Source organism: Macaca mulatta, chromosome 2 (genome assembly GCF_049350105.2).
Source record: "Macaca mulatta isolate MMU2019108-1 chromosome 2, T2T-MMU8v2.0, whole genome shotgun sequence".
Lineage (NCBI taxonomy): Eukaryota > Metazoa > Chordata > Mammalia > Primates > Cercopithecidae > Macaca > Macaca mulatta.
The window spans coordinates 94986554-95014370 of NC_133407.1; the positions used below are offsets into that span (position 1 = coordinate 94986554).

At 35.4% G+C, this 27817-nt stretch overlaps 1 protein-coding gene and 1 pseudogene across 8 annotated transcripts in view; both read left to right on the plus strand.

Annotated features, from left to right (window-relative positions):
- Nucleotides 1–27817, plus strand: part of ATP11B (ATPase phospholipid transporting 11B (putative)) — a 137390-nt gene that overhangs the window by 96148 nt on the left and 13425 nt on the right. For 5 of the 8 annotated variants that reach the window (XR_013413672.1, XM_015131514.3, XM_028843878.2 and 2 more), the window contains 6 exons: nt 527–586; nt 2161–2288; nt 3969–4107; nt 14500–14565; nt 15104–15207; nt 16417–16582. Coding sequence is in view for 7 of the 8 variants with exons in the window: in XM_015131514.3 (XP_014987000.3) it covers nt 527–586; nt 2161–2288; nt 3969–4107; nt 14500–14565; nt 15104–15207; nt 16417–16582 (663 nt within the window). In the remaining variant the exon portion in view is untranslated. Of the gene's footprint in view, nt 1–526; nt 587–2160; nt 2289–3968; nt 4108–14499; nt 14566–15103; nt 15208–16416; nt 16583–20305; nt 20392–24202; nt 24327–27817 lie in introns of those variants that run through there. The other 3 variants (XM_015131513.3, XM_015131512.3, XM_015131516.3) reach the window with 2 other exon arrangements.
- LOC106996978 (alpha-ketoglutarate dehydrogenase component 4 pseudogene) lies at nt 23483–23914 on the plus strand (annotated as a pseudogene).

A 27817-nucleotide genomic window follows, 5' to 3' on the forward strand; every position in this document is an offset into this window, starting at 1 on the left:
ATTGATAGCTACAATCCAGTGATAGAACATATGTAGATTGCATGTTGCTCTAAGATGATGATGGCAGTTTTTTTCTAACTTATTTTTCTAGCTTTTACTTGTAATATGAGTATATTGAGATGGGAAGAAGTTTTGATAGTTTGATTTATTGTGTGGTTTAAACATTTTTGTGTTGTAGAGATATCATAGCCCTAAAGTTTAAGTAAGTCTTACTTATTGTACTATTATGAAAAGTATTGAGTAATAGTTTGAAGGTTGTAAATTCAAAATTATAGTATTGCTTGGCAATGAGAGGAGTCAAGGGTGTTTTCATTCTGATATCTGCACTGTTGCTTAGAATGTTTTTAGACATTTTTTGATAAAATGGGAATCCTGCATTCGTGTTATATATAGACAAGTCCTTATCCTTTACTTACCATACCAACTGAGATTGTTTTTGGATACTTTAAAGCCATTATTTTTATTTTTTATTTTGTCTTTTAGACCTAAATATTTTAATTATTTTCCATTTCATCTTGTTTTTCAGAATGTGTGCTTTATCACACCCCAGTTTTTGTATCAGTTCTACTGTTTGTTTTCTCAACAAGTAAGTAAATAGAAACTTGTGTTTTGTGTTTTGTCCTTTTAGAGTAAGGTATTTAAGTTCAGACTTTGATAGATGTTTGAAGGAACTTTTTTCATTTTTCTTAGTCCTACAGGGAACCAGACAAAACTGTTTAGTATATTTAACCAGCATAATATTCATAATATTTATTTATTCTGGTTTTCAGTTTGAGGTGAGTGTTAATACCAAAATATAATTCTGGATGCTTTTAAAAATAGATAATAACCCTTAACAGCTTATGAGAGAATTTTGATAACTTATTTGTGATATTCCTGTAAAATCCAAATCAAGCCAGGCCAGATAACTTGGAGGTTCACCTCATTTTTATTTTGGTTCGAAATGTCTTAGATTTGGAAGGAGCAATAGTGATTTAGTCCAGGGATGACATATAGGTTTTATCTCAGAAACTCCCTTTAAATAATTGATGGGGCACCTAGAGTACATTGAAAAGGCTTCTAAAGCCGCAGGCTCAGAGGGAAAGTGTAATTCGTTAGCAGTAGTTGTAATGGGCACGGGGTAGGTCTTTGTTTGCATGCATGTCACATACTTACCAGTCCTGATCTACTTTGTTTTAATTTCTAGAAAAGAAAAATGAAATCCACAGAAATTAAGTAACTTGTCTTGCTAACTTAATGACTAAACTATGACTTTGACCTACTGCTTCTGACTAATGTGGCAGGCACCCTTTTCACATACCATACTATACATCTCAAATTGATCAAGACATCAGTTCTAATTTATTGAAAAAAAAAAGAGCTTTATTATCTTAGGTTTTTCATGAGTTTTTCCTATTCTTAATTGCTGTTTTATCCTGTTTACAACCTGTAACTCTAAATTCCAAATGTTTGCTTGGGCATTGATTACCAGTAAAAGTTTGTTTACCTGAATGAACTAAAGAATGTGTTAAGACAATATGACAAGGAAAACTGACCTATTTTGATTAGGTTTTCTGGAGAGTTTATAGTGTAATTTGGGAGGCAGTATTAATAACAATAAAAACAATATGTAAAGCATAGGCAGAGTGCTAAGTGATTAGTACCAACAGTAGTACCTGTGACTGTTTAGAGGAGCAGGATATTGTTAAGGACTTAAGCCATCGTGCAGAGTTTCATGGAAGAAGATAGTCTTGTTCAGTGCCTTAAAGGAAGGGTAGGATGTAGAAAGGGAGACAAAGCCATGAAAGGTAAACTATATGTGTTGCATGTGGAACAAGTAGTAAGATGCCTGGAATACATGGAGAAGAATTATATAAAATTACTTCACAGTGATCAAATTGTGGAGAATCTTGAAATGTTGATCTAACTCACTATAATTCCAGAAGCACCTGACATAGCAAAATATTCCAGTTCGCACAAAGAGTATCAACCTGGGAACATTATATGTTTATGTCAATATTAAAAACAAATTAGAATTATTTAATTGGAGTTACTAAAATGGATTTTAGTATAAATTTTTAAAACTGTTTAATTTTGTTTTTAATATGCATAGTTGTGATATATGCATAATAGTAATGCATAATTCAGAATCTCAACATTCCTACCAATTTCTCTTTCTAGACGTTGTATGATGGCGTGTACCTGACTTTATACAATATTTGTTTTACTTCCCTACCTATTCTGATATATAGTCTTTTGGAACAGCATGTAGACCCCCATGTGTTACAAAATAAGCCTACTCTCTATCGGTAAGTATTTTCTGGTATTAAATGGCCTTCTCAGTTATTTTAAGTAAAAAATAAGCAGATTTATTTATGTCTTGGTGATTAATGCTTTCCTAAGGAAAGTTCTTCAGTTGTGGTATGATTTACAGTTGTTGAATATCAGAGAAAAAAGGTTTCTTTCAAAGACAAAATTTGAATTAATTTTTCCAGTGTTTTTTAAGAATGAGCACTTTCATCCTGGGAAAGCACCGGGCAGTTGTGTAATTTGCACTTACTGTTGCAACCAGTAACATTCTATTTCATGTGCACAAAAGAAGTTATTCATAATTGATAATCTCTAGAATTCCTAAAAGTTAGTGTTTTTTCTACTGTTAGCAAAATTTATGTAATAATTAGTGCAAAATCCAGAGGTGAGGACATTAATTCCCACCCCAGATTCTCTGCTTTATTCCTGCTTCCCCAGAACCAAGTAATCACAGAGATGTGACTGGGACCTGTTCCTCAGTACCAGCTATGGTATTCGCCATAAGCTATTACAGAGGTAGCTATTGAAGTATCACTTATAGAGGCATCTCATTATCTAGATTTGGATTCATTGACTTTGATTCCTCAGGTTATCTAGGACAGGGCTTGACCTAAGATTGGCATAGATTGTTCTTCCCATAATAGCTATTATTAGAAGGGAAGTTAGGAGCTTCAGTGCTGAACCTAACTCAGATAACCTCACTAAAAAGAGACCATTATGGCAGAGTGACTGAATGTTAACAGAAGAATATAATAACAGATAAATCAACTTTTCAAAATTAAAGTGAAGTGTTATGCCTATATCATAATTCTTTTTTTCTTTTTTGAGACAGGATCTTGCTATGTCACCCAGGCTGGAGTGCAGTAGCAAGATCGTAGCTCACTGCAGCCTCAGTCTCCCAGGCTCAAGCAATCCTCCTGTCTTAACCTCTGGAGTAACTGGGATTACAGGCACACATCACCATGCCTGGCTAATTTTTTTAAATTTTTATTTATTAATTTTAGTAGAGACAAGGTTTTGCTGTGTTGCCCAGGTTGGTCTCAAACTCCTAGTCTCAGGTGACCCTCCTGCCTTGGCCTCCCAAAGTGTTGGGATTACAGGCATGAGCCACCATGCCCAGCCTATCATATTTCTTTTTTTTTTTTTCCTTTTGAGACGGAGTCTCGCTCTGTCGCTAGGCTGAGTGCAGTGGCGTGATCTGGGCTCACTGCAACCTCTGCCTCCCGGGTTGAAGCGAGTCTCCTGCCTCAGCCTCCCAAGTAGCTGAGACTACAGGTGTGTGCCACCACACCCAACTAATTTTTGTATTTTTAGTAGAGATGGGATTTCACCATGTTGGCCAGGATGGTCTTGATCTCTTAACCTCGTGGTCCACCTGCCTTGACCTCCCAAAGTGCTGGGATTACAGGCATGAGCCATTGTGCCAAGTCTTCATATCTCTTTATCAAATGAAGAAATGTATTTGAATATATTATGTGAACTATAAGCTATTAAACAGATGTATGGTATTGTAAGTAGTGGTTTGTAAATTTGGATTTACTTATTCTTTGTGCTAATATTTTCAACAATTTTAAATTTAAAATACCTTGTTTTTAAATTATCAAATTATAGTAATTGTTTAGTAGGCAAATAATAAATGATCCCTAATGTGTTTCTTTTTCTCTTCTTCTTTTTAACAGAGACATTAGTAAAAACCGCCTCTTAAGTATTAAAACATTTCTTTATTGGACCATCCTGGGTTTCAGTCATGCCTTTATTTTCTTTTTTGGCTCCTATTTACTAATAGGGAAAGATACATCTCTGCTTGGAAATGGCCAGGTAAAGTATATAGTTTTTTTAAAGAATGGTTGTTAATATTTCATGGTTTTTTATAACTTTTGTCATAAAGTAAAATTTAAATTATAGAACTTCAAGTATTAAAATGCAAATATAAAAAGATTTAAATTTTGGGGGTTAAATAATAAAGTTTCATACAAATGAAAATTGACAGGCAATACAGTGTAATCTCAAAATGAAACTCAAGTTACTAGACAATTTTACTATTCAAAAATTAGCTCACACAGGGGATATGTTATTGCCCCTGCATGCTGTTCACCTTAGTATTGTGTTTTATTGATAGCTGCCATTTATTTGGTACTTACTTTTGTGCTAAGTACTTTATATGCTATATCTCCATTAGTCCTCCCAATATTCTTATTAGACTGGTATTATTACTCCCATTTTTCAGATGAGAAATGAAGACTTAGTGTTTGTTTGCTTTTAATTGCATTGTTTTTTGCCTAGGAAATGCTACCATACTCTTCATTGCACACTCACAATTCTCAATAGATGTCATAACTTACTGTTTAATTTGGCCACTTTTCTGAAGTATGAAATTAGGGAAGAGTGCATTTTCGACAGTACACTGTTACACTGTGTTCTTATTGGAGTGCTCATGTTGGGAGACTCTTGGCAGAGCTAGACCTCTCTTCCAAGGCTTAGCTAAATGGATTAGGAAGAAAAGAAATGACAGCAGTTGTAGGGACTCTGGTGGACTGGAAATGGTTGTCACTTTTAGTTTCCCTTTTCCATTCCCACCACTTAAGTGTTGCAAAATACGTTTGGAGATACAGACATACAGAATTTGAAATTGGAACACTATAAAGTTTTACCTGCTCAACAGATCTTTATTGAAGACAAGCCTTTCCCAAGTACTATACTAGGCTCTGGTAAGTAACTTGGTCATGGAGCTTAGAATCTTGAAAAGGATACAGAAAATGAGCAAGTAAACTAATAACAAAATACACCGGTGTAATAAAGGAAATGGATTTCAAATGTAGAGGCCTTAACTCTGCAAAATCCCTTTATATTGTAGAATAGGGACATAAATATAATTGCCAGTTCACTTTTGAGGACATATTTAGACTGATGTGGATGAAAATATGAATCTTGTAGCATAAAGGTTACAGCACTTCCCAAATAATAACTACTTTTTGTTGAGTTTTTTTCTCTGTGCCTGGTACATTATGTGCATTTGCTCTTTAAATCATAACTCTGTATGAGAAAAATATCATTATTAATTTTGCATGTTAGAAAATTAACCTTAGAGAGGTTAAGAAACTTGCCTAAGTTCACACAGTAAGCAAATTACAGTAATAGAATTCAGACTCAGATCTATGTGACTTTAAAACCTACATGCTTAGTCATGATTCTCAATTCTTTTGAGAAACAACTGTTAACCTGGTGCCCTTCTGCACAGTCTTACCATCAGTGCAATTGCCATCAAATATATAGACATATGAATAAGTATGCACACTTCCACCTTAAATAGTGGAGTGAAAACCAGAGAAAATTAAGACGGGAGGAGAGTTAAGAAGAAGGAAATTTGGGTCTTCATCATTGGATGAAAAGGACATTAAAGATATCTTGTATTGCTAGTCACTACTTTTTTTAATTTTTAAAAGTAATAGGTACCCATTGTGATAAGTTTGAAGTTTGTAGGAAAAAGTATAAAGAAAATAAATCACCTGGTGGCCCTCTACCCAGATATTATTACTTTGTTATTTTTACATATTTGTTTCAATTCTTCCTTTTTGCTATTTTCATTAACCTCATAATTTGTATCCCTTCTTAACATTGTAGCCTAAGTGATTTTGTATGTTATTAAAAATGCTTCAAGAACATTTTTCATGATTACATAATACTCTATTACATTGTCATAATTTAAGTATTCCCTTAATTTGAGAATTTGTTTCTAATTTTTAGTAACTTTTTAAAATAAAATCTTGAACATTCTTTGTACAAAAGATAAAACCTTAGTGAAGGATAAATTGTTATTGGCCATTAGTATGAAAGCTTTTTTCTCTTTACTGTCTATTGAAATTAATCTGCCACTCCCTACCCCCAATACTAGGTACAGTAATAAAGAAGCACACGTTAGAATCAGAATTGGATTCATATCCTGGCATCTGTAGCTATCGTTTGAGTGATTTGGGATGAATTAACCTCTCTCAGACTCAGTTTTCTCACCTGTAAAAAGGCACATAATCCTCACCTTATAGATTTGCTGTGAGGATTAAATGACATATTATTTGTAGAGCATTAAGCATAGTGGCTAGCATATAGAAGTATTCACTGCATCTTAGCAGTGTTCATTGTTATTTTTACTATTAAATCATTATATTGGAAGATCCTGTCCTACTCAATACCACCCGGTCTAATTCTCCCAGAAACTCTCTCTTAACTGTGAAAATCACCTTGCTGGCTCTCAGAATGCGCCATGCTACTCTCTAATTCTAAGACATTGCTTTTGTTCCCTCTCTAGAATGCTCATGCTTCCTTTTCCCCAAGACTCTCTCACCACCACCTGTTCTTCACAGTTGAGCCCACAGACCCCTTTCCTTTTGGTCCAGCTCCCTCTTATGTGTCCCTGTGCTAAAAATCCTTTTAGACATCTATCTAGACCGTGTCTCATTGCTCAGCACTGAGTATGTTGAATGCTTCCTGTTTTCTAAATATTGTTGTAGCATGAGATATCAGTAAACAATTGAGGGCCTAGAGCAGACAAAGTTACTAGAGGGAAGTGCTGAGAGGAGTGACTAGAGGCAAAGATGAAGTCATTGCAAACAGGTGATCCTGGGAGAGGAGCAGGAGGAAGAGTTGCAATAGTTTGGGTTTAAGGGCAGAACGATTCAGAGAAAGTTAAGACTTTATCCCATTTTTTTTTTATTAGGGTGTAGCAATTTTATATTAATTTTCAACAAATACTTTTGAAGTATTCACTAGTTCTTAATTTCAGTTTAGCTTAGGAAAGAACTAGTCATTCTTCATGTATTTATCTCACATCTTTTTAACAGGCCTTTCTTTCCCTTAGTAAAGTATAAGTCTTGATCAGTTTTCTCTAAGAAGGCTCTTTACCTTCAGATCACTATAAAAAAGATACTCCTTTACTATCACTCCTTAATGAGTTGTCAGAGAACAAAAATATGTTAATAAGGCTGAACTAGTGACTAATTTTTAGCTTTGTTTTTCTTCCTAAATAGTAGACGAGTTAAACTCTCACGGCTGGGCGTGGCGGCTCATGCCTGTAATCTCAGCACTTTGGGAGGCCGAGGCGGGCAGATCACCTGAGGTCGGGAGTTCAAGACCAGCGTGACCAACATGGAGAAACCCCGTCTCTCCTAAAAATACAAAATTAGCCGGGAGTGGTGACACATGCCTGTAATCCCAGCTATCAGGGAGGCTGAGGCAGAAGAATCACTTGAACCTGGGAGGCGGAGGTTGCTGTGAGCCGAGATCGGGCCACTGCACTCCATCCTGGGCAAAAAGAGCGAAACTCCGTCTCAAAAGAAAAAAAACAAACTCTCACATAAAATTTGCCTAGCCCTTATCCAAGCTTAAAGTAGTCACAGTATTTAAATATAAGTATTAGTTAAAAAGTGGGACTTGTCTTAACAATACAGTAGTATCATCTTACCATGGACATTTGTCAAGAAGTCATAGATTAGTAATTTATTGAATATATTGAGTAATCTTTTCATTTTATTTTTTAAAGTTAAAAATAAGCTTAAGATTTCTTGTTTGTTTATTTATTTATTTATTTACATGATTAAGTTCTTTAGTAGATAAAAAAGATATTTGCATCCCCATGTTTATAGCAGCACAATTTATTTATTTATTTACATGATTAAGTTCTTGTAATTTTGGTGCACCCATCACCCAAGCAGTGTACATTGTACCCAGTGTGTAGTATTTTATTCCTTATCCCCTCCCACCCTTTTCCCCGAGCCCCGAAAGTTCATTGTCTCATTCATATGCCTTTGCGTCCCCATAGCTTAGCTTCCACTTAACGAGTGAGAACACAAGATGTTTGGTCTTCTATTCCTGAGTTACTTCACTTAGAATAATGGTCTCCAATTCTATCCAGATTCCTGCGAATGCCATGATTTCATTCCTTTTTATGACTGAGTAGTATTCCATGGTATATACATATACCATATTTTCTTTATCCACTCCTTAACCAATGGCCAGTTGGGCTGGTTCCCTATTTTTGCAATTGCAAATTGTGCTGCTATAAACATGGGGATGCAAATATCTTTTTTGTATAATGACTTCTTTTCCTCTGGGTAGATAGAGGGCGTGTGATTGCTGGATAAAATAGTAGTTCTACTTTCAGTTCTTTAAGGAATCTCCACACTTTTTTCCATAGTGGTTATACTAGTTTATATTCCCACCAACAGTGTAAAAGTGTTCCCTTTTCACCACGTCCACACCAACATCTATTATTTTTCTATTTTTTTATTATGACCATTCTTGCAGGAGTAAGGTAGTATCACATTGTGGTTTTGATTTGGATTTCCCAGATAGTGATGTTGAGCATTTTCTCATGTTCCTTGGTCATTTGTATATCTTCTTTTGAGAATTGTCCATTCATGTCCTTAGGCCCCTTTTTGATGAGATTGTCTTTTTCTTGCTGATCCTTTTGAGTTGCCTGTAGATTCTGGATATTAGTCCTTTGTCAGAAGTATAGATTGCAAAGATTTTCTCCCACTCTGCTTGTCTGTTTACTCTGCTGATTATTTCTTTAGCAGTGCAGAAGCTTTTTAGGTTAATTAAGTCCCATCTATTTATCTTTGTTTTTGTGAGCCTAAGACTTTAAATTCTGTCTGTAATCTGGGTCAACTTTTTTGTAATTGTTTTTAAACAGGGCTTCTATAGAATACTATAGGTTTATGTTTGATAGTGGTAGATTTTTACTGTCCTGCTACCTTAAAGAAATGTACAATCATCATTTCTTACAATTTTGAAAAAGGTAAAATTATGTTATAAAATACTTATAAGAGATTTTGATGTAACTTTAAAAATTTTAAGTCCCTCCAAAATATACCATTTAGAAAAACTTAAATCATTTTTAAAACAGCTTTATTAAGGTATAATTGACATATAATAAACTACACATATTTAAAATGTACAATTTGATAGTTCTTTTTACCATCTTCACCATTTTTAAATGTACAGTTCAGTAGTGTTAAAAATATTCACAGTGTTGTGCAGCAGCTCTCCAGAACTGTTTCATCTTGCAAAACTTAAACTCTATACTCATTAAATAACTTCTCAATTTTTTTCTCCCCCAACCAACCCCTGGCAACCACCATTCTATTTATCTGTTTCTATGAACTTTGACTACCTATGAAATAATTTTTTAAAACTAAATAATTGTTATAGCTCTTTTAGAACTCTTTTAGGTTTTTACCAGAAAACCTCACATGCTATTAAAAAAATAAGGCTAAATAATTTGGAGGTTAATACCAATGAAACATGTTTATTAAATATACTGTAAATGAGAGGAGTAACTAAGGACTGTTTCTTTTTTTTCTTTTCTTTTTTTTTGAAGAATTTATCTTTTATTTTGTTGACACCTACAGAATAAGTCATCTTAGTATATAACTTACTTACTCTAACAATGTTGCTGTTGTACAAAATATTTTTGGAAGTAGCTTAAGTTGTCTTTCTGTGATCTTAGCAAGGAAACTTCCTCAGGAAAGAAGCTATTTAGAATTATAAAAAAGATACTAATTAAGATATTATAGATAAGAAAGTGATGGGGAAAGGTGAGAAAAACAATTCAGATTAAGAGAGTTCACCACCAGTTAGAAGAGACTTCTACAGAATGCAATGGAAAAAGCCTCATGGCTGCCTTAAGAGTATATTAAATGAGTAAGAATATTCCAATTAAGAAACAAGAAGGAGGGAATTGTCATATGGTGAGAGCGGGAAACTAGGTTGATATAGGAAAGAAAATACCAGAATAGTTCAGAGGTAGCTGAGTTCCCATCGTAGTATTTCATGTCATTGTTTCCCTGGCTTCAGGAGAAAAAGACAGTAAAGACAAAAAGAATTCTTTTTTAACTTAGGGACCCAAACACTAAATCTATTCCATTTCTTCTCAACTGCGAACTGCTCTTTAAAATGAAATCCTGCCCAAATAAGAGGTTTCTTTTGTTTTGTCTGTTTTACTAAAGTGTACAGGAATTCAAAGGAAAGCATCTATTATTAATGATTTTTCTTCTCTTTATGGAAGTGTACCCAGTTTGAGAAATTAAAAGAATTAAAATTCAAAAAATATAGGATTGGAAGAAAAAGTAGAAAACTATCAAAGTATGTAAATTCCACTTTGGGCTGGGCATGGTAGCTCATGCCTGTAATCCCAGCACTTTGGGAAGCTGAGGTAAAACGATCACTTGATCCCAGCCTGGGCAACATAGCAAGATCCCATCTCTGATTTTTTTTTAAAAATCCAATTTGACTTCTCCAGTAGAGATTTTGATTGTCAGACCGTCAGCACAATTCCAAAAAAAAAAAATCATATACTATATCACATTAAAAATTAAATGGAAAACAAAGGATTAAGGAAGAGAATGTAATTATTCACCCCTTCATTACCTTCTAGACCATTAAGCATTTAAACCAGATTAGCTGGGGGTAAATAATTAGCAATACAAGGTAGACTGAGGACATGAAATTTCAGGTTGTAATTTTGAAAGAAAATAAACCTTTGTTTAGTATTTACTACTATTTTCTCTTGAATTTTTAATGATTTCTCTCCTTATTTCCTATCTTTAATTAATTTTTTTCATACTGTACATTATCATCAACTGTTGAAACCTGATCAAATGGTAAGAGCTCTGTTAAGACAAGAAATACATACTCTCTTGTATCTGTATTCCACAGAGAATGCTATATCCTTTATTTCAATTCAAATGATTTACTGTGATTACCAGTCAGGTCACTCAAGAATGCATATAACTTAATTCCTAGAGGTAGATACAGATTTTTTAATAAAAGGTTATATGGCAAAAAAGATCTTTGTCTAGTTCTTTATAGAATTCCCCTATATGTTCATCTATTCATGAGACAAAAATTTAAGCACCAACAGTATTCCAGGCACTTTATTAAGTATTAGATATAGCTATACCTTAGAAGAGAACAGAAAACGTTATCTTGCTTCTTACGGTGTCATCCAAATGTCCCTACAGAGGCAAAATCACCCACACTTGAGACCCACCGCTCTAAATGGAGCAGTGGCCTAGGACATAGTTCTAGGCCATCAGATCTTCATCAGTGCACTGGGTACACTCATTCTTCTCATCTAAGAAGTGATCTAGAAACCAAGCAGAGTGGGAAAGAAAGTATTTTGAGCATCTGTCTCTTCTGAGCAGGGACAGATCCAGGCTTAGTAGAATCTAAACATTTTCACAGGCCCTCTTTAAGAAAAAAATTTAAAAAAACATACAACTATGAACTTAAGTATATATGCAGATGACTATGAGTGACAAATATGTCTCATTTATCCCAAACCAAATGTAAGCTCATCTTTTTTGTTTTTTTTTTGTTTGTTTGTTTGTTTGTTTGTTTTGAGACAGAGTTTTGCTCTGTTGCCCAGGCTGGAGTGCAATGGCGCTATCTCAGCTCACCGCAACTTGTGCCTCCTGGGTTCAAGTGATTCTCCTGCCTCAGCCTCCCCAGTAGCTGGGATTGCAGGCATGGGCCACCATGCCTTGCTAATTTTGTATTTTTAGTAGAGACAGGGTTTCTTCATGTTGGTAAGGCTGGTCACAAACTCGTAACCTCAGGTGATCCGCCCTCCTCGGCCTCCAAGTGCTGGGATTCCAGGTGTGAGCCACTGCGTCCGGCCTATAAGCTCATCTGTAGCCAAATCTCCAAAATGCCCTTTGCCACTCACATTATCACCTACCAGCTCAAGGGCAAATCAGAATGGAAAGAGACAGCAGTCGTAACCAGTTGATTACAATTGAAATACATTACTTTGTATAATTTTACCCACAAAAAACTATGGGAATGCTTTCGTATAGCTTCTTCTAGGGCCTTGAATGGGGCCTATGCAAGAGGAAGCCCTAAATTCTCCTCTAAGGAAAATACCATGTAACATGCCCCAGTCTAGGACCAGTAAAACCAGATACTGAAGGATAGACATTCCTTACCACTTCCAGGCCCAGGTTCCCTGGTTGCATCAAAGTATCTCTCCCAGCTGGGCACAGTGTCTGATACCTATAGTCCTAGCATGTTGGGAGGCCAAAGCAGGTGGATCTCTTGAGCCCAGGAGTCCGAGATCAGCCTGGGCAACATGGTGAAAGCCTGTCTCTATAAAAAATACAAAAAAAAATTAGCTAAGTGTGATGGTGTGCACTTCTAGTCCCAGCCACTTGGGAGGCTGAGGTGGGAGGATTGCTTGAGTCCAGGAGGTGGAGGTTGCAATGAGCCAAGATCATGTCACTGCACTCCAGCCTGGGTGACAGATCAAGACTCTGACTCAAAAAAAAAAAAAAAAGTATCTGTGTCCATACCTGTGAAAGGGGAGAATAACACTCCTCCTCAGAGAGCTAAGTTGAGACCCACTGATCATCAGTATTTCTGGGTCATTTCTAGAGATGATAAAAGCAGACAGATGACCACAGGTTCAATATGACTTTTGATTCTCCTCTTGGCAAATACATTCCTCAAAAGCTCTCAAAGGAATATTAATTGATGTTTCATTGTTGATAATCATAACCATTATTTACCGACTGCCTTTTGTATACCAGGTACTCCATTCTTTTTGTATACGCTGATTGAAAACTTACAGAAAACTGAGATTTATCCTTATTTTACAAATGAAGAAAGTGAGATATAGAGAGGTTAAGTAATTTGTTAAGTAAATGATAATTGTTAGAAATCTATAATAAAAACACAGCCTTTTTAATAATTTTTTTGAACCAGTGTTAAGATAATGATTGTTAGGTTTTGAAGAGAAGGTGAGAGTTAAAGAAAGACACAGAAAGAGGGCGGCTCAAGAGCAAATGCAAGCTTTTTGTCCAGCATAAAACCTACAGAAGTGGGGGACCAGCCTAATGCCAGAGCCCATCAGCTGCTTACAGGCTGTGGGTACTTACAGGTATGGGCGGGAGGGGTCTGGGCAGTATGGCCCACTGTCCGGCAGGATATTGATAAGATGTTCCCATGATGAGGTGGTTCTGGCCCTTGTTCTGGTGGGATGTCTTCGTGGTGTTCCTTGGACCTTTATCCAGCAAGATATGATAAGGATCTTTCTGTCTTTTTTTTTTTTTTTTTTTTTTTTGAAGTTGGAGTCGCTCTCATTGCCCAGGCTGGAGTGCAACGGCAAAATCTCAGCTCACTGCAACCTCCACCTCCCGGGTTCAAGCAATTCTCTTGCCTCATCCTCCAGAGTAGCTGGGATTACAGGCGCCCGCCACTGTGCCCGGCTAATTTTTTGTATTTTTAGTAGAGATGGGGTTTCACAGTGTTGGCCAGGCTGGTCTCAAACTCTTGACCTCAGGCGATCCACCCACCTCAGCCTCCCAAAGTGGCTCCCAGACGTGAGCCACCGCACCTGGCGTGATAATGATCTTTCTATAGTGGTCAGGTGGTGGTAGACAGGATGTTTCCCAGGTCCCGAACCCCTGTGAAATGTTGACTTTGACCACGGTCTGCAAAATAGCAGGGAGCTTACAAAACGGTGCAGTTTGGACTAACAACGATTACTTTGTAAACTAAATTATCAAACTTCTGGTTGTATTCTTATTTGTAGAGATAAAATCCTGAAGCTGTTTTGGGGTTCTGCATGTTTAATACCTTAATAAGTTTTGGCTTAAAGCCTGGGGGAATACTTTCTGACTGGCAATAACAGAATTTTTGCATGGAATCCTTTGAGGAATAATTCCATGATCCATTATCCTTCCTTTCAGATACAGGTTTTAAGTGTAAATTTTTTTCCTCCTGCTGTACTGTACTGTATCCAGAAATACTGTGGCAGGTGCTCTGCTGTGACATCTGGTTGGAAAGGTTTCTGAAAATACTTGTGATTGAAAAGGATTTTGTTACCATTTTTAGTGTGCGACAGCAATAAAGCAGACCCTAATGACTACATTATTCTAACTAAAAATAGTCTGGGCCACACCATTTAAACCCGTCTTTGGGTTTCCAGTCTGATAATGATATCTAAAAGATCATTGTGTGTAATAATAACACATGTAAATAATGCTTTATGCTGTTTCTTCTCATACTCTTAACTTTATGAGTATAGTCACCAGTTTCAAATGTACGTGACTTAAAAAATTCAAGGGATTTTTAGTAGAGAATTAGACGACTTTTTACCTGACATTTTATTTAACATTATGTTAACACATAATGTAATAGTGTATTCTTTCTGTTTAGATGTTTGGAAACTGGACATTTGGCACTTTGGTCTTCACAGTCATGGTTATTACAGTCACAGTAAAGGTATGGTACTGAAATTAGAAATGTGGACACATTTTGCAACTGTTAACATAATTAGTTAATTTTCTTCATTTCTTTAGCCATAGATACTTTTCCTTTTTCCATTTTCAAAAACGATTAATTTCACTGATTACTATTTTAATAATTCACTTAAATTTTTGTCAAAAGTTATTTTTAAAGTTTATTTTAGGAAGCCTCAACTGATTTTTATGATCACATTTTTAAAAATCTCTAAAATTTTGCTTCTCTGTGTATAGTGCCAGACAACGTAATTTGTTTTAGGCCATGGAGTTGAAAATAGAGTAATCACGTGAAATTTGAATGCTGCTTCCTCAAAGAAGAAAAATATTATAAACTTGAAATTATTTCATTTTATACTAGGACCTTTTCATTCATATTTATCTCTGAGGGATTTTGAGGGATTATATCTGTCTTCTGAGGGACTTTTAGATATTTATGTTTATTCTTGAGTTTTATCTGAAAAGTTAAGGTAAAGCTTTATTTGTTTATAGTTCTAAGGATATAAAAACTTTTTTTTTAGATGGCTCTGGAAACCCATTTTTGGACTTGGATCAACCATCTCGTTACCTGGGGATCTATTATATTTTATTTTGTGTTTTCCTTGTTTTATGGAGGGATTCTCTGGTGAGTGAATATGTTGTATTTTAAATGGATTGCTTTGACATAATAAACCTTTATTGTGATAGGTTACATTATGAACATATTCTGCTCATAACAGATTTGAGACTCCTGGTAAGTTTACTTCTTTCATTTGATCTTACTGATATGGAGAGGAAAAAACTAACATTTATTGAATATCTACAATTTTTCTAGATTTTCTGTGTAAGATACTATATTGATTCATCACAATCATTATCCCTGTTTTTTTCTGTGTAGAAACTGAGCCTCAGGGTCACAAAGACAAAAAAGTAGCAAAGCCACGATTTAAACCCCAGTTGTCTTATTTCACAATTAATTTTCTTTACACTAGTTATATTATGTATTAATGTATTATGTATTAATATATACAATAAAGTAAGTCACACAGAACAATTAAATATTAATCATTCACTTTTCTCACAAAAGTAAGTAGTATGCATCATCTTCATTGATAGAATCAGATACTCAACTGGCTACTCTGAGAGATTAAAAATTAATGTTTCTCCTAAGATTCTTTGGTAAGTGATGGATAACTGAAGGCTCTCTTTTGGAGAATTTATATTACATTTGCCTGCTATGTCTTTGATTCATCTATCAGACAAAAAAACTTCTGAAGGTAGGTAGGCCAAAAAAATTTGGATTAGCTAAACATTAGCTTCTAGTTAGGATCATAAAAGGATATTATGAATGTTTCTATATTTCACCATATTCTTTTGAGGTAGTATATACAAAAACCCAAAAAGAATATCTTTATAACACCTACTACTATGTAAAACTAGTATTTGTGAGTACATTAATTTTAAAATATGTTTTTGAAGAAGAGCTTCTGAATAAAGCTTTCATTCTAAGATTTGGATAATCAGTCTTCTCAGATATGTTGTTACACCCTTTTTCTTGCTTTGCTTGGTCCCTTAAGTCTGTATTAGTACATTATTCTTCTGATACGCTACCACTAAGATAGGGTTATCTGGTCAACTGCTTGCCATTTTCCTAATAAAAACTATAGTTGTTTTATTTTTAACAATTAAAGCTTATCTTGTTTTATTAGTTGTTCAGTTAATTAAGTTATACCGATTTCAGTTTTGAACATTTTCTTGGAGTACTTGTTACGTTCAACTATAGTGTCTTTATATGATGTCCTGATTTAAGTCTTTCAGTTTCCACTTTTATTAAGCACATTGTCTTTCTTTGCAGGCCATTTTTGGGCTCCCAGAATATGTACTTTGTGTTTATTCAGCTCCTATCAAGTGGTTCTGCTTGGTTTGCCATAATCCTCATGGTTGTTACATGTCTATTTCTTGATATCATAAAGAAGGTATTTGACCGACACCTCTACCCTACAAGTACTGAAAAGGCACAGGTAACCACTTTTTGTAATAAATTCATTATCTTTTTAGTTAGGGATCTTTAATGATGAATAGCTGTCATAATTTGCTTATGTCAGAAAATAGGAAATTAGCCATTCCTGTTTCAAGTATTTTGTAACATAAACATTGTTCAATGTGATATTTTTAAAGTTATTTCTTACTATTTCTATTAATTTTATGACTACTGATGAATTATTTTTTAATTACATTGTGTTAATAAAACTTGATGTTTTTAGATATGAAACTATCAAGTTATATCCAGATAATAGTAAATATTTTTAAAGTAATATCACAACATTCTATCATATATATATAAAATGAAGATCTATAGCCATGTCTTTAGAAACATAATAATTTGAGGAATTTTTCTTTTTTTTTTTTCCGAGATGGAGTCTTGCTCTCACCCAGCCTGGAGTGTAGTGGCACGATCTTGGATCACTGCAACCTCTGCCTCCTGGGTTCTAGCAGTTCTCCTGCCTCAGCCTCATGAGTAGCTGGGATTACAGGCACTTGCCTCCACACCTGGCTATTTTTTGTATTTTTAGTAGAGACGGGGTTTCACCATTTTGGCTAGACTGGTCTTGATCTCCTGACCTCGTGATCCTCCTGCCTCGGCCTCCCAAAGCACTGGGATTACAGGTGTGAGCTACTGCACCTGGCTGAGTAATATTTTTTCTGATCATATTATTTTCACCAAAAAAGTATGAAATGAGGTCTTTAACCTCAATAATTTGTACAGAATAGAATTTTTAAAAACATATTATCTCACTAAACATTTATTAATAAATATTAAACTACAGCAAATATTAGTGGTATGTTACATAGTGCTTAAGAATCTTGGGGGCCTGATAGATCTCAGTTCAAATCCCAGGTCTTCCATTTGGTATCTCTGTGACTTTAAATCTCAGTTTCCTCATTGGTAAAATTATGATAGAAATATCTTTTGTATTACCTTTCTAGTGAAGATTAAATGAAAAAATTTCCAAATACATAGTAGATGCTCAAAAATTGTAGCTATTTAGTTGAATGTGCCTCTTTTATATATTTAACTAGTACCTGAGCTAGAAATCTCTCAATTTGTCCTTTTAACTATATTGTAGTATTAGATAAATACTCTCAAAAATATATTCTAGCCAACTCTTATGCCCTGAGTTTATTAATCATTTAGTTCTTCCCAGGTTGAGATTTTTTAAACACGCTTGTAACATGCCAGATGAATTTTGGAAATTTAGTTGTATATTCATCCTACAAATAGAAAAACTACTTCCTAAACATTTAGTGATGTAAGTTAGGCTTCCTGACCAGTGCATTAGTTTTAATTTCAGTTGGTCATGTCCACAACATTTCTTTAGCATTTGTTTGCTTCAATAACCAAATCCTAGCCAGTATACACATTCACACCATTGAGACAGCATAGGTTTGTGAAGCCTGACAAACTTGAATTCAGATATTGTTTCAACAGTTCATATGTATGTCCTTGATCAAGCACTTCATAAGCCTCAGTTTCCTCCTCTATAAAATCAGATAAATAATTACTACTTTACATGGTTGTTAGAGATAATGAGTATGAAGTGCCTCACACTGAGCCTGTATATAGTTGATCCTCAGTAAAACAGTTATCATTGTAAGTAAAATGAGGATGAGAATGTTACCCTGTTATACTGATCTCCAACTGGGGCTAAAAAAATTTGCATAATCTGATTCCTCTATCTGTCTATGCATATATATTTATATCAGTGTGGACAGACTTTTCCACTCTGCAACATATTACTTAAACATATATCAGAAAGTTTGCCTAGCTTACTATTCCTAATCTTCTGGAAAAAAAATTTACAATAAAAGAGTACTATTTTTAAGGCTTTGTTCATTATACTTACTCTAGATCTTTATGGAGAATACTTTGTCTCCCTGTTTTGACCTAAATATAGTTATATTTCACCAAAATATATGGATGGCATTGTTTTAAAGACTTAATTCTTGAGGCTGGGTGCAGTGGCTCACACCTGTAATTCCAGCACTTTGGGAGGCCGAGGCAGGTGGATGGCTTGAGCTCAGGAATTTGAGACCAGCCTGGCCAACATGGCGAAAGCCTTGGTCTCTACTAAAAATTAAAAAAATAGGCCGGGCACGGTGGCTCACACTTGTAATCCCAGCACTTTGGGAGGCTGAGGCAGGTGGATCACGAGGTCAGGAGATGGAGACCATCCTGGCCAACATGGTGAAACACAGTCTCTACTAAAAATACATAAAAATTAGCCGGATGTGGCGGTGGGCACCTGTAGTCCCAGCTACTTGGGAGGAGAATTGTTTGAACCTGGGAGGTGGAGGTTGCAGTGAGCTGAGATGGCGCCACTGCACTCCAGCCTGGGCAACAGAGTGAGACTCCGTCTCAAAAAATAATAATAAATAAAAATTTAAAAACATAAATTAGCCAGGCATGGTAGCACACTCCTGTAGTCCCAGCTACTCAGGAGGCTAAGGCACAAGAATCTCTTGAATCTGGGAGGCAGAGGTTGCAGTGAGCCAAGATTGCGCCACTGCACTCCACCTTAGGCGACAAAGTGAGACTCCGTCTCACAAAGAAGTATATACTTAATTCTTTATAAGAGTAAATATAGGTTCAGTATCCTTTATCCAAACTGCTTGTTTCAGATTTCAGATTGTTTAAAGAGTACTTGCATTATACTTATTGATTCAGCATCCTTAATACAAAATCTGAAATGCTTCAATTAGCATTTTCTTTGAGCATCATGTCTACACTCAGAAAGTTTCAGATTTTGGATTTTCAGATTGGAGATACTCAACCTGTAATCAGATTTATTTATATGTATCCTTAGAAATTCTACTTTAGGCAGAGCATTTGCAAACTTACACGTGTTCATAGAGGTTTCTTAATAATATAAAAGGTGATAATATTAGTTCTTGTTACCTTTCCGGTAGCCTCTTTTTAAAGTAATACATAGGAAATATTTGGACTACCTTAAGGTAGGCCGTTAGACAAGTTGAAAATTAAAAGTGCTTATACATATTTTGGTTCTTTCACTATAAAGCTAAAATTGGTTTAGTCTATTTGATTAAAAATGGAATGTACAGTGGATCAATCATTTTATCTATGTATAAAAGCTAGTATGGTCTTCCTTCTTGGCTCACTAAATTTACTTCTAAATGACTTAACTGGATGTTCTAGGTGGTCTAATCCAAGAAGGAAATCTCTGCTTCTACTCAGGGATCTTCTAGCCTGCTGGGGTTGGTGTATTTTTTCCTTTCCTTTTTTTTTTTTTTTTTTGCTGAAACAGTATATGGTCATTGAAATCCTATATGTAACATTATTCCTTTGTTATGGTCAGTAATCATTATTTTAGCTTTATATCATTCCTGATTTCAAATGATGGAGAAATGGCTAGAAAACTGTCAGCTACTTCATTGTTTACCAAAAGTAGCAAGAAAAATCGTATCAAAGGAAGAGCTGTCAGCATGTTTTCTGAGCCTTGTTTTTCTCCAGAATAACAATGTGGTGTTAAGAGTGAATAATAAATTCTTTTGATGGCACAGCCAACAACCCTACAAATGTTAGTCATGTATGTGTATCACGTATGATATTTATTCCTCCTGTAGGAACAGATGTATTTACAAAGCGTGTCCTGTGTCTGTCTCTTAGGTGATGAATACAGCTCACTGACTTGTTGTGTGTCCATCCCTTTTCTGTCCACTTATAGATGTACTCCAACACAGTTGCTTTAAGTGACGAGTTCATCGCACTGCAGCCATTGTCGAGGGCAAGGAATCAGCTGAGCAAACTTAGGTAGAGTAGGAGGAGTAGAACCTCATTAACTCTTCTGCATGCTAAAGGTCAATTAAACAATATCAAAAGATGGGCAGAGGCATGAATAAAGAGTGGGGCATTTTTGTTAGCATGGCCCTGTCTCTGGCTAATTTGACCTTTATTAACATATACGTTAAAACCTAAAAAAAAAAAAAATCCATTTCTTCTTTGAGAAGAAAATTCAGATAAAAATTCAACATGATCACAGAACAGAGATCTATACCTTGTTAATATATTTTTACACTTTAACTATCTTTTCTAGTACAACTCTAATGCTTCTGCTTGTCATGTTATTCATATTTATGAATGCTCCTGCATGTTGAGTAATTAAGCTACATATTTGGAAGTGAGAGTTGCCCATTTTTTTTATCTTGCCTTAATTTGTATTGTAAATACATGTGCATATTTATGTTTGTATACTGTAATGGCTGCTGAAGCATTTCATATCCTGGCTACTATTTAGTGCATCTATAAATTGAACAATGTGTGTGTATGTCTTATCTTTATCTCCACAGACAGATGCATTCTGTCAGTTTGTACAAAAAATGATAATATAGAGATGTCTTTTGATAGAAAGGGATGAAAGCTTAAATTCTAGGATTTTTTATATTAAGATACTAAAACTATGTATTAAGTATGGTTTGAAGGGGAAAAGTAATATAACTTATTATTTTTCTTTTTAGAAATTGGCACTTTTCCATTTCTTGCTCTATTGGTTTCTTACAGATTCTTAATCGTGTATTTTTTAAAATTATTTTTTATTCTCAAGGTTTCTAATCTTTATGTTCATTTGAATTTTAAATTCTTTTTTATTCTCAAGGTTTCTAATCTTTCTGTGTTTTTCTGATCAAATGAATGGCTTTTACAAAGCACCACTTAAATCACCTTTTATAAAACTCCATAAGTTCATAAAATTGAGCCATTTAAAGATTTATTAAACCTTTCAGGTTGTTATTAACTTCAACTTTAAAAAATATTATATTTCAAATTACAATGGTGTAATAATTACAAATGAGTACACAAATGGGTGTTTAAGTGGTAGTCAACTAAATTTTATATTTAAAATGAGAACTAAATTAAAACAAAGATTTACCTTCACTTTTGGCTCAGCCAAATAGGTGTATCACAATTTTATCAGTAGGTGACTTTAAAAACAGTGGCTTTCTATCACATTTTTTAGCATCTAATTATTTAACTCTAAAGCAGAAGGAGAGCTCATTATTTAAAAGCACACTCTGGCCAACTGTTTTTTGTCATATAAAGATAACTTTTATATTGTGAATAATATTTTTATGAAATCATATTTTCACATATCATACTGGCTTAAATCAAACCACATTTTTTTAGCAAAGCTAGATTTAAGAATAATGGAGAAAGGAAATCATAAATCAAAGAAATCACTGATTCTGTAATACTCTGATAAAACAGTAAGCTGAACATTCGTCTGTGAAAGGTCACAATGAGAACAGGATATGGATGAGATGGTCTTTCTGCAAGCCACTCTCCAATCAGGTGGTGTAACAAGTGGGAAAGAACACTGTTCAGAGAGCGGCAGGCCTGAATGCTGATGCTGCAGCTGGTGCTACTCCCAGTGGGTCCTGACCAAGTCACTTAACCTCTGGGTCTCCAGGTTCTTCACCTGTCACATGATCATTTTACATACTGTGGTCTGCTTATTTACCATCAGCATCATAGAAAAACAAAAAGAAGAAATACTGTGCTCAACTAAAAGCCAGGCAGAGAAACAGTTACTCAGATTGAGCAGTGAGTGACCACTAGGTGGGCATTTGTTCATAGCTGCATGGAGAATAAGTGCCCATATACATCTTTCTGCTGATGCAGGCTCTGAATTTTGAATGCATCGGTTTTTTAAACTGCATTGAGCAGTATTCCATGGGTGTGATCCATAGTAGCATAACTGTTTACTCCTGTGACAGAGAGGAAAACTGTATGGATATCAGGTATCTTTAAGAGCTTTTTAATCTTTAATCAAGTTAGTACTTCTTAAGGACAATTAAGGCCAGGCGATGGCTCACGCCTGTAATCCCAGCACTTTGGGAGGCCAAGGCGGGTGAATCCCTTAAGGTCAAGAGTTCGAGGCCATCCTGGCCAACATGGTGAAACCCCATCTCTATTAAAAATACAAAAATTAGCTGGGCGTAGTGGCAGACACCTGTAATCCCAGCTACTCGAGAGGCTGAGACAAGAGAATCACTTGAAGCCAGGAGTTGGAGGTTGCAGTGAGCCAAGATCATCCCACTTCACTCCAGCCTGGACAACAGAGTGGGACTTCTTCTTTTAAAAAAAAAAAAAAAAAAAATCAATACAAAACTATTAACAATTTTCTTTTGAATAAACAAAACTCATTTTGAGTATTTTCCCTTCCCCTCTTCCCCTGTATTTTAGGCAAAGCTATTAAGATATCTTCACATAAACTTACTATACTCTTGAAACCAAAAAATTCTGCTAATTTTTTGTTTATATCAGAAATTCAGCATTACATCTTTCATAGAAATAATTATTGGTCAGTCTTAATCCTGGGAAAATACATAGAGATGAGGCAAAATTGTTTTTTATTCATTAAGGACATTTTCTTGTAATTTAATAAGATTTAAAATAAGGATGGCTGTGGACACACTTTAAACTTCCTTAGAAGGTCTCTAATACAAATACAGAAAAAGAACTGAAATGTGTATAAATTATTGACCCTCATTAAAAATCTGTTTCAAATTGAGGATTAAATTTATTTTGTTAACAAATAGATCAGGTGAAGCACTTTGCACACATGCTCAACATTTCTAAGGCCATGAAGTCCAGTTAGAATAGAGAAGTCTTCTGAGAAGGGAAGCAGGAAAGGTGAGAAATTGGACATACCTTTGCAATAAGAACCCTAAATCTTGGTGGCAAGTGAATTTAATAGAAGAAACTGAATTTTATTGAAAGAAATTTTGTTTTAACTTAGCTATAATATATGTTTAGTTAGAGCTTTGTGCACTGGAAAATCATGGCTTTATTTTGTGTGCTTATGTTCCCCTTAAGAAGTTCCCATTAGGGAAACTGCCCCTTCTCGGGGGTCATGATGGGCAGCAAGATGGCGTCTGCCAGTAGGGCCGTTCAGGTAGTCAAACCACACACTGCATTAATAAGGTTTCCTGACAGAAGAGACAGTCCTAAACCCAATGTATCAGAAGCTTTGAGATCAGCAGGGCTACCATCTCACTCTTCTGTAATTTCACAACATTCTAAGGGAAGTAAATCACCAGATTTGCTGATGTATCAGGGTCCACCAGATACTGCAGAAATAATAAAAACATTACCTTAGAAATACAGAAGGAAACTTGTGTCTCAAGAAGAAATTGAATTTATCCAACATGGAGGTCCTGAATAACCATGGTGGCTGCTGTGTCATCAGACAATAGAATTGTCTTTACAATAAAGGACTTCCAAAATGACAGATGAGAAACTGTGTATTAAACACCTTTAATAAATACTATGAAAAAAATGAAATACAGAAAATTTAGATGGACATTTGTATTTCCTAATTTATGTATCTTGGTCAGCTTCTCCACAAGCTTACCTAATTGTTTATACACTTTATAGTTATTAAACTATACATTTGAAAAAAAAAGTTCCCGTTAGCCCTCTTTTGTGACAGTAAATGTGCTGTTCTTTGAACATTTCTTTTGTGCCTCAGATTGTGGACGCCAACTTGTTGCTTTGATTTTAAACCTCTATATGGTGAAGAGTATCGTTCTGTAATATGAGACTTGTTGCTTTTCTGTCCTTCCAGATGGAAGAAGATAAGGGTTCAGTCAGCTCAGCATATGAATTTGCTGAAAGCCAGCACAGAGGGGAGGACAGTAGGCACCTGCTAGCTGAGACTTGCAGCCAGCAGGACAGTTGTTGCGTGCACTAGGTAGTACTGCGCTGGACCTTCCCGGGGACTCATCCGCTAAGTTCTCATGCTTGGGGGGCACGTCATGGGACACCTCACCTGATATTGCCATTTCGTTACTAATTCCTTCACTGTTCCTCATATGTTGTTTTGGTTTCGTTGTTTTCCTTTTTTGTGATCTTTACATTTTTCATATGTCCATCCCTGAAAATTTTGTCAATCTCTCTTTAGAGTTCCAAGGATAAATCAGACTTCACCTCACATTCTAAGCTGTAAAGATATTCTCACAACCTATTGTCTTACATTCAAGAAAATACTCCTTTTCGCTTCTCCTTTTGAAAATGTCTTGCTATTTCTGCTTTCTCTGAAATCATTTTCCCCCTTGAAGTTGTAGTTGTGTATCATTTACCTGTCTTAATGTAGTAAGATACTGAATTACTTATCTAAGTCACCTTTTAAGTTGAATGATCAAAGAGTAGGGTGCTTAGACTTAGTACTGAGAAATTTTCTACTGACTGATATTCAACAAACTTTCCATTCTTTTCATAAATCTTTTGAGACAGGGTCTCATTTCATCGCCCAGGCTAGAGTGCAGTGGCACGATCATGGCTCACTGCAGCTTCAGCCTCCCGGGCTCAAGTGGTCCTCCCACCCCAGACCCTGCTCCTGTAGCTGGGACTACAGGTGCATCCCACCATGCCCAGCTAGTTTTTTGTATTGGGTCTTGCCATGTTGCCCACACTGGTCTCAAACCCCTGGGCTCACGCGATCTACCTGCCTCAGCCTCCCAAAGTGCTGGGATATAGGTGTAAACCACCACACCTGGCTCATAAATTTTCATAGTTGTATCTTTTTAATAAAAATTGTTTTAAAAAGGCCGGGCGTGGTGGCTCATGCATGTAATCCCAGCACTTTGGGGGCTGAGGTAAGTGGATCACGAGGTCAGGAGATTGAGACCATCCTGGCGGACACGTGAAACCCCATCTCTACTAAAAACACAAATCATTAGCTGGATGTGGTGGTGGACGCCTGTAGTCCCAGCTACTTGGGAGGCTGAGGCAGGAGAATGGTGTGAACCTGGGAGGCGGAGTTTGCAGTGAGCTGAGATCGCGCCACTGCATTCCAGCCTGGGTGACAGAGCGAGATTCCGTCTCAAAAAAAAAAAGAAATAAGAACTGATGAGAGCTTGATTTTCTCTTGAGGAATAACCCTGACAACATTTCTAGACCTAATTGGGATATGCAGAATATTTTGATTGGTAGTGATTATGGAGGATAAAATTTCCTGCCACTAATAATTGTATTATTTGGACTAATTGCTATTTTATTTATTGTCATTACTAGTCAAGAAAGTGCTGTTGTCTCATATGGGATAAGCAGTGATGAAATTTTGTAAAAAGCGACTTGAAAATTGTAAATCTTTTAACAACACTATAAATCAGACCTTGGAACAGGTAGAATAATTTAAAGAATCTGAACTATTCTATAAGATACAGTTTTTAAATTAGATTAATGGATTGCCCTACATGAAAAATTAATCAACTCTGTTATTAAATATTAGTTGAAAAGATATTCAAAAGAATTCAGAATTTTTATTTGTTTTGGTATGCTTCATATGATATTTACAGTATATTTCTCTTGCATTGTGCCTTGCTGTAGAAAGATGTTTAGTTTTTTTTAATATGCTCTGATTGAGCTCCAAAGAAAGTTCATGTGAAGAGCTTGCTGCTGCCTAGGATTTATGTTATGCCCTGGACAGTCTACAAAGCAGATTATCTACTTGAGACCTGATAATACCAAAACTATAAGATTGTGTCCTCTGTGATAAAAGTTCCCCACACATTCGAGTTCTAGTGGATATTTCATACGATGTGGATCTGGTACTGCTTTGCTTTAATATGTCCATTAAATGTACAATACAGTTGAGAATTGGGTTCTTAGAATGTTCCCATTAAATAACGGAAGCCTTATTATGGTGACTTTTGCAAAGGAATGATAAATGAATTCTCTCTTACACCCTGTGATGTTAATTTACCCTCTGCATTAAGTTTGGGGATTTTATCATTTTTCACAGGTATTAATTTCTTCCTCACCTAAACTACAAATTCCTGGTCATATGTTGTTATTTATGTAACCAGTAGAGTAAGTACATCATTAAAACAGAAGGCCCTTAGTCGTCTTTCAAACTAGGAATAAGCCAGATTATTAAAATAAATTTACCGAATCAGTATAATTCTCATCATATTTTTCTTTTCTTTTTTGAGATAGAGTCTCACTCTGTTGCCCAGGCTGGAGTGCAGAGGCACCATCTCAGCTCACTGCAACCTCCACCTCCTGGGTTCAAGCAGTTCTCCTGCCTCAGCTGACAGACTAGCTGGGACTACACATGCAGCTAATTTTTGTATATTTAGTAGAGACAGGGTTTCGCCTTGTTGGCCAGGCTGGTCTCGAACTCCTGGCCTCAAGTGATTCACCTTCCTTGCCTCCCATAGTTCTGGGATTACAGATGTGAGCCACTGTGCCCAGCCCATATTCTTATTTTCATACTTAAATTTAGGTAATACATACAGAAATCTCCTTCTCTTAAGAAATTCCTAAAAGACTTTATGGAAGTATTTTATAACCATCTTTCTAAGTTGTTTATTTTACTTAGAGGGAAGGAGAGAGGAAAGGGAGTTTAGAAGAGTGAATATGAGCTTGAAGAATGTTTTGGAGAAACAGGCCTTGAGTAAGATATACCAGTTACCCAGATTTCATCACTACATGGCTATCTCCATCACAATTCTGAATTATGAGATGAAGCTTGTTACTTGTTTTAGAAATTTTATGAGTCTTAATCAGATTTGAAAATGTGATATTTGATGACTTGATTTTACATTAAAAAGAAAAACATTTCCTTAAACACAAACCTCCTCTTTTTTCATTTTATTTTTATAATTAGAGTAGAAAGCTTCTTTCCAAATAACTCCTTTAAGGCCATGCAAGGTGCTCACTTTGATTATATAGTATATAAAACACCTTTCAGGGCAAAAGACCTAGCATGGTTAATTGTTTGACAGTTATCTAAACTTCAAATAACAAAAACCTTTATTTGATTTGATAGAATGTCATAAGTGTGACTAAAAAATGTTAGAAATGTAAGATATTTTTCTAAAATTTATAATTTCAGGAAAATATTTTGTATAAGCAATAAGAAATATCTGTTTATTGTCATTGACATGAAAATAATGGAAATAAAAGCAGTGAACCAGAATTTATTTCAAAGGGCAATTTCTGTGAAGATGAGCATTTTTATTATCTGTGCATAGTCATGTTGAATAGGCATAGTTGTTTTTCTTGACAGCCTTTCTAGCACTAAATTATGTGGTCATTCCTGGGAGCAAGTGTGATGGAAAGTGAGGCTTACCAATCACAACTTCTAGTAAATTAAAAGTTACCTGTTGATACCACCAGGTAGGGTCTCACTCCCATTACTATGCTTTTTTTTCTTTTCTATTATTTATAAGTGGTC